Source organism: Ranitomeya imitator, chromosome 5 (assembly GCF_032444005.1).
Source record: "Ranitomeya imitator isolate aRanImi1 chromosome 5, aRanImi1.pri, whole genome shotgun sequence".
Lineage (NCBI taxonomy): Eukaryota > Metazoa > Chordata > Amphibia > Anura > Dendrobatidae > Ranitomeya > Ranitomeya imitator.
The window spans coordinates 333,223,903-333,235,902 of record NC_091286.1 but is presented as its reverse complement, the minus strand read 5'-3'; the positions used below and the strand labels follow the sequence as shown (position 1 = coordinate 333,235,902).

The 12,000-nt window shown below is 42.0% G+C and overlaps 1 protein-coding gene across 1 annotated transcript in view; it reads right to left on the bottom strand.

Annotated features, from left to right (window-relative positions):
* Nucleotides 1–12,000, bottom strand: part of RNGTT (RNA guanylyltransferase and 5'-phosphatase) — a 576,238-nt gene that overhangs the window by 544,615 nt on the left and 19,623 nt on the right. The window contains exon 4 of the mRNA XM_069726381.1: nt 5,270–5,358. Within this exon, the coding sequence (XP_069582482.1) occupies nt 5,270–5,358 (89 nt within the window). The remainder of the gene's footprint in view (nt 1–5,269; nt 5,359–12,000) is intronic.

Here is a 12,000-nt window from a genome sequence, read left to right as displayed (position 1 = left end):
AGGAATTCGGGCATTCAGGGTTTTGTCCTGGCTTTAACAACAGAATAATATTTGCTTCATTCATTGAAGCAGGCAATCTCTCAAATATTGTTCCTCCCTCCAACACCCTCAACAATCTAGGAAGTAAAATCTCTCTATCTACATATATGATCGCCAGTCGGGACTTCCGGTCGCTGTCCCCGAATCCCATAAGGTACCGCGGCAGTGTCACTTGCGTAGGCACAGTTTGTGTCCGCAAGGAATCCATTCACTATAATGAGGCAGCAGAGTTACTCTGGACTCCGTCTGGCCTCTGATCAGTGTTGTCCTTCTTTTCAGTGGTGCACAACTGTGGTTGACCGTGCCTTTATGCACACTTAAAAAGACGAACACCACTGGATCATAAACCAAGCACTGTGCCTCCATCTGCATCATTATAGGGAATATTCCGTTGAGGTTTCCGTCTGAATCAAAAATTTCAGAGATTTACACGAAAACCCCGGTGTAAGCACTTAGCGCAGGATAAATGTGAGCCAAGCCTTATTCCACCATTTGGGAGGCAGAATGAACAAATCAACAGTAGGTTAATAACTGTTTGTTTTTTTGTTTGTTTTTTAAGCAGTTCACTGTGAGGTGTAAATTTTATACAGAAAAGTTTTTGAATCACCATATTTTGACAGCAGAACTATAGAAAAATTATAGCTGACAGAGTAATGTGAGGGCTTGGTTTTTGTGGAAAGAGTTGACGTTTTTATTGCTACCATTTTCAGGGTAATAATATTTTCTGATCGCTTTCTATTCAAAGTTTTGAAAGGGAGACGGAACAAAAACAAGCAGTTCAGAATTAGTTTTTTTGAGGTTTTTTGTTCTTTTTTTAATGCCTTTCAGCATGTGGTAAAAGTAATAAGGCATCTTTATTCTTCAAGTCAGTACAATTACAGCAATACCACATTTATTTCTTTTTTAGGTTTTGGCACTATCACAATAAAAAAACTATTTTATAGAAAAAAATTATTTTTGCATCATTGTATTCTAAAACCTTTAGCTTTTTAATTTTCACGCTAATGGAGCTGTATGACAGCTTGTTTTTGCAGGACAAGATGATGCTTTCGGCTGTACCATTTAATTTATATTCGTCTTTTTGATCGCATTTTGTTCCACTTTTTGTTCAGCTGTATGATGAAAAAGCATAGGTTTTGCGACTTTTTTTTTTTTTTTTTTCGGTGTTCACTGAAGGGGTTAACTAGTGTGACAGTTTATAAATTAAGTGATTCCGGAGGTGGGGATACCAAGTCTGTGTACTTTATTTTTGTTTTTACATAAATATAAATATTTATTGGTTTAATATGTAATTTTTTTAATTTTGTGATTTTTTTTTTAAATAGTAAGAAAGTATATAAAAAAAAGTTACATTTAAAAAAAAAAACACTTTAGTTTCTTTATGGGCCTTCACCTCATTTCTCTGATCAATGGTCTCATGCATTGCAATACACATGGCTGACAGTAAGGCTCGGCTCACGTTTATCCTGTGCTCTGTGCTGAGGGCTTACACCATGGTTTCAGTGTAAATATCTGTGAACCATGATTCAGACGGAACCTCCGGTGGAAGATTCCCTACAATGACGCAGATGGAGACACTGTGGATGCCGTCTGACCTATTATCTGGTGATGTCCGTTTCTTTAGGCATGCATAAAAGCGTGGTAGGCCACAGTTTTGTGTACCTCTGAAGAGTAACTCTGTTGCCTCATTATAGTGAATGGATCCCTTGGGGGTTTCATGTGAATCATGTGATTTGGAGATTTAGATGGAAACCCGATGTACTGTATTTTTCAGACTATGAGACGCACCTAGGTTTTAGAACAGGAAATTAAAAAAAAAAATTTTAAGCAAAAAATGTGGTCAATTTTGTATTTAATGTACCCTAACCTGGTATATATGGTCCCCTCATCCCCATCCAGGTATACATGGCACCCACATCCCCATCCTGATATAGAAGGCTCCCCTCATCCCTAGCCCTGGCAGGCATGCCCCCTCATCCCTATCCTGGCATACATGGCTGCCTCATCCCCATCCTGGAATGTATGGCCCCTCTCATCCCCATCCTTGTGTATTGCCCTCTTACCCCTATCCTGCCATGCATGGCCCCCCACCCTGGTATGCATGGTCCCCTCATCCCCGTCCTGATGTGTATGGGACCCTTCATTCTTATTCTGGAATGCACGGCTAGTCTCATCTCCATCCTGGTGTTCATGACCCCCTCTTCCCTATCCTGGTATGCATGTCCTCCTCATTCCCATCCTGATATGCAAGGCCTCCTCATCCCTATCCTGGTATGCAGGGTCCCCATCCTTATCGTAAGGGCAGCACGGTGGCTCAGTGGTTAGCACTGCAGCCTTGCAGCGCTGGAGTCCTGGGTTCAAACCCCACCAAGGACAACATCTGCAAAGAGTTTGTATGTTCTCTCCGTGTTGGCGTGGGTTTCCTCCGGGTTCTCCGGTTTCCTCCCACATTCCAAAGACATACTGATAGGGAATCTAGATTGTGAGCCCCATCGGTGACAGTGATGATAATGTGTGCAAACTGTAAAGTGCTGCGGAATATGTTAGCGCTATATAAAAATAAAGATCATTATTAATAAAGATTAGTATGATTGGCCCCATCAGAAAAACATTACACTTACCTTCCTGCGCTCCCTTGCTGCGTCTTGTTCCTATGCCAGCAGCTGCTTTATGCTTGTAAGCAACCCATGGCAGAGACGTCATGCGCTACTTACAAGCAGAGCACAGCTGCCGGAATGCTGTGCCTGAAAAGTATTTTCTGATTACATGTAGGGTATAGACACACAGGAGAAATGGTACAACAAACTGAAAGGTCCATTATTTTCTATTAGCCCTTATAAAAAATAAAAACTTGGGGCTAAAAACATTTTAGTGGTAAAAAATGTAATTTTTTTATCTACCGCCCAATGGTATAAAATTCTGTGAGGCACATGTGGTGTCATCAAGTTCACTGCACCCCTAGATGAATTCATTGGGGGATGTAGATTGTAAAAGAAAGTCACTGAGAGGTTCTGCTATTCTGGCACCTCAGGAGCTCTGCCAATGTGACATAGCACCTCAAACCAATGCAGAAAAATCTGAACTCCAATAAAGGCATTTCTTCCCTTCTGAGCTTTGCACTGAGCCTCAAAAGTTTTTTTTTTTTTTACCACATATGGGGGTATTGGCATACTCAGGAAAAATTTGGTGACAAATTTTGTGATCCATTTTCTCCTATTACCCTTTTTGAACATTACAAACTAAAGGTTAAAGCAAAATTTTAGTAATGGTAATATTTCATATAATTGTTATACAATTCTGTGAATTGCCTGTAGATTAAAAATAGTAACTACTCCCCTAGATGAATTCCTCGAGAGGTGTAGCTTAAAAATAGGGTCACTTGCAGGGGTTTCTGATGTTTTGGCATGTCGGGGACTCTTCAAATGTGACACTCAGAATTCAACTGGCGCTCCTTTCCTTCCAAGCCCTGCTGTGCACCTAATCAGTAGTTTTTCACCTCAAGGGTTATCGGCGTACTCAGGAATAAATTGCACATCCAATTTTGTCATCCATTTTCTCCTGTTACCCCTGTGGAAATGAAAAATTTGTGGCTAAAGCAACATTTTTGCAGGAAAAATTATTTTTTTTTTTTATGGCTCAACGTTATAAAATTCTGTGAAGTACCTAGGGTTTCAAGGAGCTCACCACAGTTCTAAATAAATTCCTTGAGGGGTCTAGTTTCCAAAATGGGGTCACTTGTGGGGGGTTTCCACTGCTTAGGTACATCAGGGGTGGCAAATTTTGTGCTGCAAAGTTGAATGGCGCTCCTTCCTTTCAGAGTCCTGCTATGTGCCCAAACAATAATTTTCCACCAGATATGGGTATCTGCATACTCAGGAAAAACTGCACAACAAATTGTATGGTCCATTTTCTAGTGTTATCTTTTTGAAAATTCAAAATTTGGGGCTAAAGTAACATTTTTGTGAGAAAAAGTAAAAATGTTCATTTTTTCCTTCCACATTTTTTAAAATATTTCAGTGAAACCCCTAAAGGGTTATTAAACCACTTGAATGTGGTTTTGAGCACTTTAAAGGGTGTAGTTTTTAAAATGTCATTTTTGCGTATTTTCTACCACGTAGGTCACCAAAGTCACTTGATATGGGATGTGCTACCTAAAAAATGTTGGTTTTGAAAATTGTAAGAAAAATGAGAAATTGCTGTTCAACTTTTTTAAGCCTTTTAATGTTCCTAATAAAAAAAGCTATGTTTCAAAAATGATGTTGATGTAAAGTAGACATGTGGTAAATGTTATTGATTATCCATTTTGTGTGGTATAACCATCTAAATTAAGGGCATAAAAATTCAAAGCTTGAAAATTGCTACATTTTGCAAAAAAAATATTTCAAATTTTCGATATACCGTATTCAGAAACGCAAATCTTAAAGACCAAAAATAACCACTAACATGAAATTTAACATGCCCCTGCTCCCCCCTACCTTCTGGGACGTTACATCACAGATCAGGGAAGGTGGCCTGTTCCCACCTTTTAGTAGCAACCAGCCACCTGATAAGGTCCCCTTAACTGAAGGGCTACTAGCAGGGAACAGGCCATGCCCCCACTATGCGTCTTCATCTCGGACTGCAGACAAGGAGACGATATCATGGGGCTAGCGGTTACTAGAAGCTGGGAGCAGGCCATGCCCCCTGATCTGTGTGTCGGCACGATCCACAAGGAAGGGGCAGAGTGAAAAGCATTAACAGTGTCACACTGAATTGCAAATAACTATTTTTTATGAAGGCATGCCATTAGAATAATTTTTCATCTCATCGGAGTACCCATTTAAAGTATTTTGGGCTCAAGGACACTACTAGCACATAGCATCTCCATACGAAGGCATAATAAAATCCTATAAACTTTTATGGGGCCTCTGATCTCATGTGGAGAAACAGAGGGTTTTTCTCTCTCAAGCTGCACAGGATGACATCTTGTTCCACCATGTTACACAGCTCATTTTACCTGAAGCAATGCTTCTAATGTGAAGATCTCTGGAATACGCTACCGTACAGAACACAGTGTTGCAGTACACAGACTGCCTCTACCTCTGCAGCACCATGCCTAAAGGAATCAGTGTTCCGTTGTATGGCTGCCTTGTGCTCTATGATTCATTAATAAAAGTTTTATTTCATATCATTTTGTGTTTAGCTTGTCCCGTTACAACCATTATTTAAAGAGAAGGATATGGTAACATACCTATAAGCTCATCCGGACTTCTATCTGTAAATTTCTCACAGAGTCGAATAAAGGTTTCAGTGTTTTCTTTTGATGGGCATTCGCCATGTCTACACAATAAATAGAAATAAATCAAAGGATTATTGCTAGCCAGAATTTGGATCATTTAATGATTTAGACTGTACTTTTCTACTGCAAGCTTCAATTTAATATTGACTATTTATTACCTCTTATGTTTCTTTAGTGGGTTGTCTCGACATCATAAATAAATTATTAAAATGACAAAGTGCTTGTCAAAACAAATAACTTTGCAATTTACCTTGTTTTATGGACTCTAGGATGCACCTGAAGTTTAGACAGCAGAAAACAAGTTTCCTAGTATTTGCAATTTTCCTCGTGGTGTAAGGAAATAGAAGGGTCAACATCACTCTTTTTAATGCATGAGGAAAATAGGAACGCAACTGATCAATTGTTAGTTCTTCTCTGCAGCATCTGTACATATAGCTTTACAGCATGAACATTACGTACTGTGACAGTCACTGGCAGGGTGGTAGAAGCGAGATATGCGTCATTGCGCTTAACGGCGTCAGTGATATGAAACCAGAGCATTTTTCTCCAGCACACTACGTGTTGTGAGGGTTAAGTTGCATAAAAGGGCTGGTTTTATGTGGACCTTCATAGAGTGGGCGGGAGAAGGTCCACTTTATCGTCCCTGGCAGACCTGCCAGGACCTGCATGAGGTCGTGATCATGTGATCAATCACATGATGGGAAAACACAGGCTTAAGTTAAAATAACCGAGTTCTACAGGCAGTCTGGGTAAGGCTGGCTTGGAGAGAGGAGTCTCCAGAGGCTTTGTGGCTGATCGAGCGCAGACTGAGCCTGTGCTGCTCCAGAGCGGGGTGCAGCCCAACTTAGTAGCTACACAATCCGCTGAATGTCTCTGCCCACTCTCATTTTGCTTATGCTGCTCCTGGCTGTGCCCGGCTCCTTCCCCCAGCCACACAATACACCACCCAGCAGTTCATGTCCCCCAACAGTAGCTGCTGTCCCCAATTCCTTCAGTGCCCTCATCACCCTGAGTGGGGGATAACACTCAGAACGACTCACAGATTGACTCGAATTTTCGGGCGAACGATTCTCAAAAACATAAGAAAGACAAGGAGCATCGTCATAAAGAACACAAGAAGGACATAAACCGTGAGAAGTCCAAGCACAATAACGGTGAACACAAAGATTCTTCTGAGGGTAAACAAAAAGACAAACAGCGAGAGAAGGATGGAGAAAAACACAGCTAGTTAAGATCTTTAGCGTCTATGCAAATTTAGCCCAGAGTAGGTCCTGGTAGCTTTCTCTCCTGTCCTTCACCATTCAGACCACAATGTCAAGCTGTTGGAAGGAAAGAACTGTGCAGTTGCATAGTTTTCTCAAGTTACTGGGAAGGATGATGTGTCAGTGTTCTCCTCCATCACAGGTAGCCATCTCAAAACTATAAAAAGCACACTTATTTGTAACAAAAAAAATTTCTTGCTAAAAAGTGTATTGAATAGTCCAAAAATATGGTACTTGTAATTAAAAAACTTTCTCTGTTCTTAGAAACGGATGTATTTTTAATCTTCTTGTTTACTGCTCACTGGCCACCTTCAGAGAATTTCTGAGGAAAATAGGTGAATCAATTCTGTCATGATGTTTTATGAAACAGCAACTGGACAAATAGGTGCTACTGGCCAAATCCTGCCAGGTTCGAGCACAAATCTTTATTTACTATTCATATTCAGATGATCTATGGCATTAAATCCTTCTCCAGTCACATTTCGTACCTGGGAATTGGAATCCTCTGCGCTCACTCTGGTAAAATGAAGTAAAACCTGTATCCCTGTAATACTGATTTGTTTATGAGAAATAGTTATAATTTCCTATAAATCATAAAACTACCACGCTATAGTTATGCTGAACTGTTATAGATAATACACAAGGAATGCAGCACTAACTCGTTCCCAGATGAGTGCTAATGCAGTCTTCGTGAAACGGGCAGTGTGCAGTGGGAGCGTACTCCTGTTGCAGTACCTCCCCTGGTTCTCCCAATGATACAAAAAATCCGACATGCTGCAGTCGGAAGCCTCGCCATGTAGTGGCGAGGTTAGCGGAGAGCATGGTAGTGGGGACGTCACCAGCCCTAAACGACAGGCTCATAGATCGGCCAAAAACTCACAAATTTCGAAGCACACTATCCTTGTTCATCAGGGTATGGTCCACCAGATTGAGTCGTCTATATATACACACACATGCCCTCTGCTGCCAAACACTATTAGCAGGCGGAAGCCCCATAAGCAGAAACTAATGAATTGCATTGTTATTTGATATATAGTGGAAGTGGAGTAAAATACATTTTTACTTGATTTGTGGTGGGAATAGCAGTGGCCACCATGTTGAAATCCAAGATCTCAAATACAGCTAGAGGCATTGCATTTATTAAAGATAAATAGCTAAATATTTCAGAGTGTACTCAGTAGTGTAGAATGAACCACAGAACATCTGTGGATGCAGCATACTCCTTTTCTTCTCTGTATTGGTACGATAGTAGTTTCCACAACCCACTGGTTAACACTACACTTCCTTATCCTAATAATATATAGCTATATATAAACAGAACATTTTTTTTGACAAAGTAAAAAAAAATTAGAAAATGTTAAAAAACTAAAAAAATAAAAACATTTTGATGGAAACATCTTTTATTACTGTAAAACAAATTTGAGTTTTTAAATTTGTTTTTCTTTTTATGTTTTTTTTCATATATAGTTATGTTAAAAAAATTCTTCCTAAAAAAGTTGAAAGAAATCACCGAGATAACTTTAAGAGGGGTTTTTTTTATTTTAATTGATGGATCCCATTCCACTGAAGGGATTTAGGCAAAGAGGGATAGAGGTTGGGGGGGAGAAAAAAAACCTACAAAAAAAATTATATAGAATCGATGCAAAGGACTATGCTAAATACATACGGTCTCTCCCTGGGTCTGCATTAGGAACAATGTAGCACATTACATCTGTTTGTCCCGCTCTAAAAACCACATAATGCGATTTCATGGTCGAGTCCCTTTGGGAACAAACTATCCAGTATGAATATCCATTTGCATTCAATCTTGGAAATTTGCTTTAGAAAGTCCGCACCTCTTGGATTTCACAGGACAATTCGGATAACACAAAAATGGGCCCCCATTCATGACCGATTGTGTGGGGTATCCATTGGAGGCCTTAATGATGTTGTCAAAATGTTCTTTTATTCTGTTAACCGTCTTTTGGTTCAGCCGATGTACACTGCTCAAAAAAAATAAAGGGAACACTTAAACAACAGAAAATAACTCCAAGTAAATCAAAGGAAGCAACACTGTTTGACAATCAATTTCACATGCTGTTGTGCAAATGGAATAGACAACAGATGGAAATTATTGGCAATTATCAAGACACACTCAATAAAAGAGTGGTTCTGCAGGTGGGGACCACAGACCACATCTCAGTACCAATGCTTTCTGGCTGTTTCTGCTTTCTGCAACATCCTTCAGCATGACCGGTTTGGCAGTGGGTCAGTAGTGGTGTGGGGTGGCATTTCTTTGGAGGGCCGCACAGCCCTCCATGTGCTTGCCAAAGGTAGCCTGACTGCCATTAGGTACCGAGATGAGATCCTCAGACCCCTTGTGAGACCATATGCTGGTGCAGTTGGCCCTGGGTTCCTCCTAATGCAGGACAATGCCAGACCTCATGTGGCTGGAGTGTGTCAGCAGTTCCTGCAAGATGAAGGTATTTAAGCTATGGACTGGCCCGCCCGTTCCTCAGACCAGAATCAGATTGAACACATCTGGGACATCATGTCTCACACCTTCCACCAACATCACGCTGCACCAGACTGTCCAGGAGTTAGCCGATGCTTTAGTGCAGGTCTGGGAGGAGATCCCTCAGGAGACCATCCGCCGCCTCATCAGGAGCATGCCCAGGTGTTTTAGGGAGGTCATACAGGCACGTGGAGGAGGCCAGAAACACTACTGGCCATCATTTCATTGTCTTGAGGCATTTCCACTGAAATGACATAGCGTACTCCCACATGTTTCCCCGGGATCAACTGATGGGGAAGTGTAGTCCTTATCAGGGTCACCAAACTCCCTGAGTCTAAGAGTACTGTCACCAGCACCCCATTTATTGACACGAGACATGCCTGCGGCCCCTCACCAAGCTGATAATCCACACAGCAGGCGGGGTAGGCATAGTAGGAGCAACGCATCCCTAGGCTACAGTCCATCTCTTCCAGGACCGCGACATCTCCAGCAAAGCAAGTCTTTACCCGTAGCCATTGACAACCCCTCAGTGACCCCTTGGGACTACCCCGAGTGGTGGCTTTACTATCCCTCTTTTTGGGATCAGGTTCTCGCTGGGTACTCCAGTATAAGGATGCATCACCCCTTGACTTTCTTAAAGACCTCTCGACCGCCTGGAACCGCTCCACTAGGCCCACCAATTTGTCCGCATTTCGGGGATCTCCCTGGGCAACCCAGGTCTGCACGGGCCTACGAAGAGAGTACACTGGGCTGGAGTGGAGGATTCTGGCTGCAGCCATTTTTGCACCAGATGCAGTATGTCAAACGCCTAGTGGTGAACCCTTTGTGCTCTGATGAAAATAGTCACTCCTGCGTGTGCCAAAATTTTGTTTAACTTGGCATACTCCTGCATATCCTGTAATGCCAAATCATAATATGTCTTGGGCTCACCAGTCAAATATGGGGCCAGCATCTCTGTCCACTGCTCTGGTGGTAGCTTCTCATGCTCCGCTACCAGCATGAACACAGTAAAAAATGCCTCCACATAGTCACCCAGGGTCACGTTTTGCATCACTCGTCATCCGAACGTACGTGTCTTCACCTGGACTTGGGGGAGGGGCTGCTCGCCTCCCACAAACTGCCTCTATAAGCAAGTAAATTTGCTTCTGGTGCTGCTGCATGAGCAGCTTACTTGTCTCTTGTTGAGCCATCTGTTGCTGCTGTAATTGTTGTTAGTGTTATAGTTGCAGTTGTGCTTGTAGCAGATGTTTCAGCAGGTCCTCCATCTTGCCTGATGTTGTACGCTGGCTTGTGGCTGTCACACGTGTTCTTTGTGTATGTTGCCCGCACTTCTAATAACACCTGCGGTAGAGCGATTGGACACAGAGGTATAACTGGAACACTGTCTGTTATGTCTGTTGAAAATGCTTGGTTTATTGAAGGCAGCATAAACCAAGCTTGGGGAAGTATACACGGCCCTCTGTGCAAAATAGCTAAACAAAGAAAAACAGTCCTTTTCCTAGTGGGGATCAGCCCGATCACAGGTAGCAATGTCCACGGTTCAGATTTAACACACACCTCCGTGGAGTGCTCCCTCTCCAGGCACACACTGAAAGCTCTGACCTTCAGCCATTTAAGCCCAGACCTTGTGATTCCTCCATCATGTGACTGATCACATGATCTTAACATCACACAAGTCCTGTCAGGACTCTGCAAGTGGAAATATAGTGCTTCCCTTCCCTTCCCACCTGCGCTATGAAGTTCCACTACAACCAACAACATAACTTTCATTTAATCCTCCCAACACAGTGTGCTGGAGGAAACTACTCTTGTTTTACATCACTGATGTCTAAATATGCAGTGACACGTATCTCCCCTCCATCACTTCCCCAGTGACTTTGTCACACCCCATAAACACAGTAGATACACATTAAAATGGCAGTCGCTAAGGGGCCTTATTCCCTCATTGCAATTTTAAAAATCGGGAATAAGGGTGTAGCGCACCCCAGAATTGTAAAATTTCTGGGCTTTCAGCTACCATGGGTAGTGAGCTACCCTGGCGAACTCGATCAAGGCCAGAATTTTCAATCCGTGATCACGTGATTGGCATTATTCAATGCATAATGGCGATCACGTAAAAAAAAAAGTTTGATTAGGTTAAAAAAAATAATTTCACTATGTTATATCACGTCAGAGCAGAGAGAAATTATGTCTTCGAGCCCCCCACGGTACCTTTGTACCAGATCCATGATCCCTCGGTCCCCTTACTCCTGCTGAAAAAAAAAATTTAAAAATTAAAAAAAAAAAAAAAGTGGCCACATGAGCAGTGCGCCTGAAGAGATCTGACTCCTCTGCAACTGGCAAAGCAGGGATTTTTTTTGTTGGATGATGGCTTTTGAATACTATGATAGGGTCTATCACATTGATCAAAAGACCCTAATATTTGATGAACATGGCAGCATTTAGGCTGTGCCTCAGTCTTTTTCCCTTGTAGTTGTTCTGGGAAAGAAAAGAGTTGCACTAAGCCCAAGTGATGCCCTGACAGAGAAAGAAAAAAAGGGGAATTAGACCTATCGGTAATTCTGTTTCCAGTTAGTCCCTCAGGACAGCACCATGGAGGTAATCCTTCCTTGACCTATAGCAGGACAGGATCACAGAGAGGTTAAAAGGACCCTCCCACCTCCACCCTCTAGTGTTTTTTTAAAGTACCACAGAAGGATGGAAGGGAATGGTCTAAATGCGCCCTTACAAACGCATATGTAATAAACCATTTAACGGCTTCATCTTAATCTCGAGCCATGGCGACCCAATGGATGAACGATGTGTTGGAAGATTGATCCCGTGCAAGCCTAAAAACAAACATAAGGGAGGGAAATAAGGGTGCTGTCCTGAGGGACTAGCTGGAAACAGAATTACCGACAGGTCTAATGCCCTTTTTCCATCCCTCT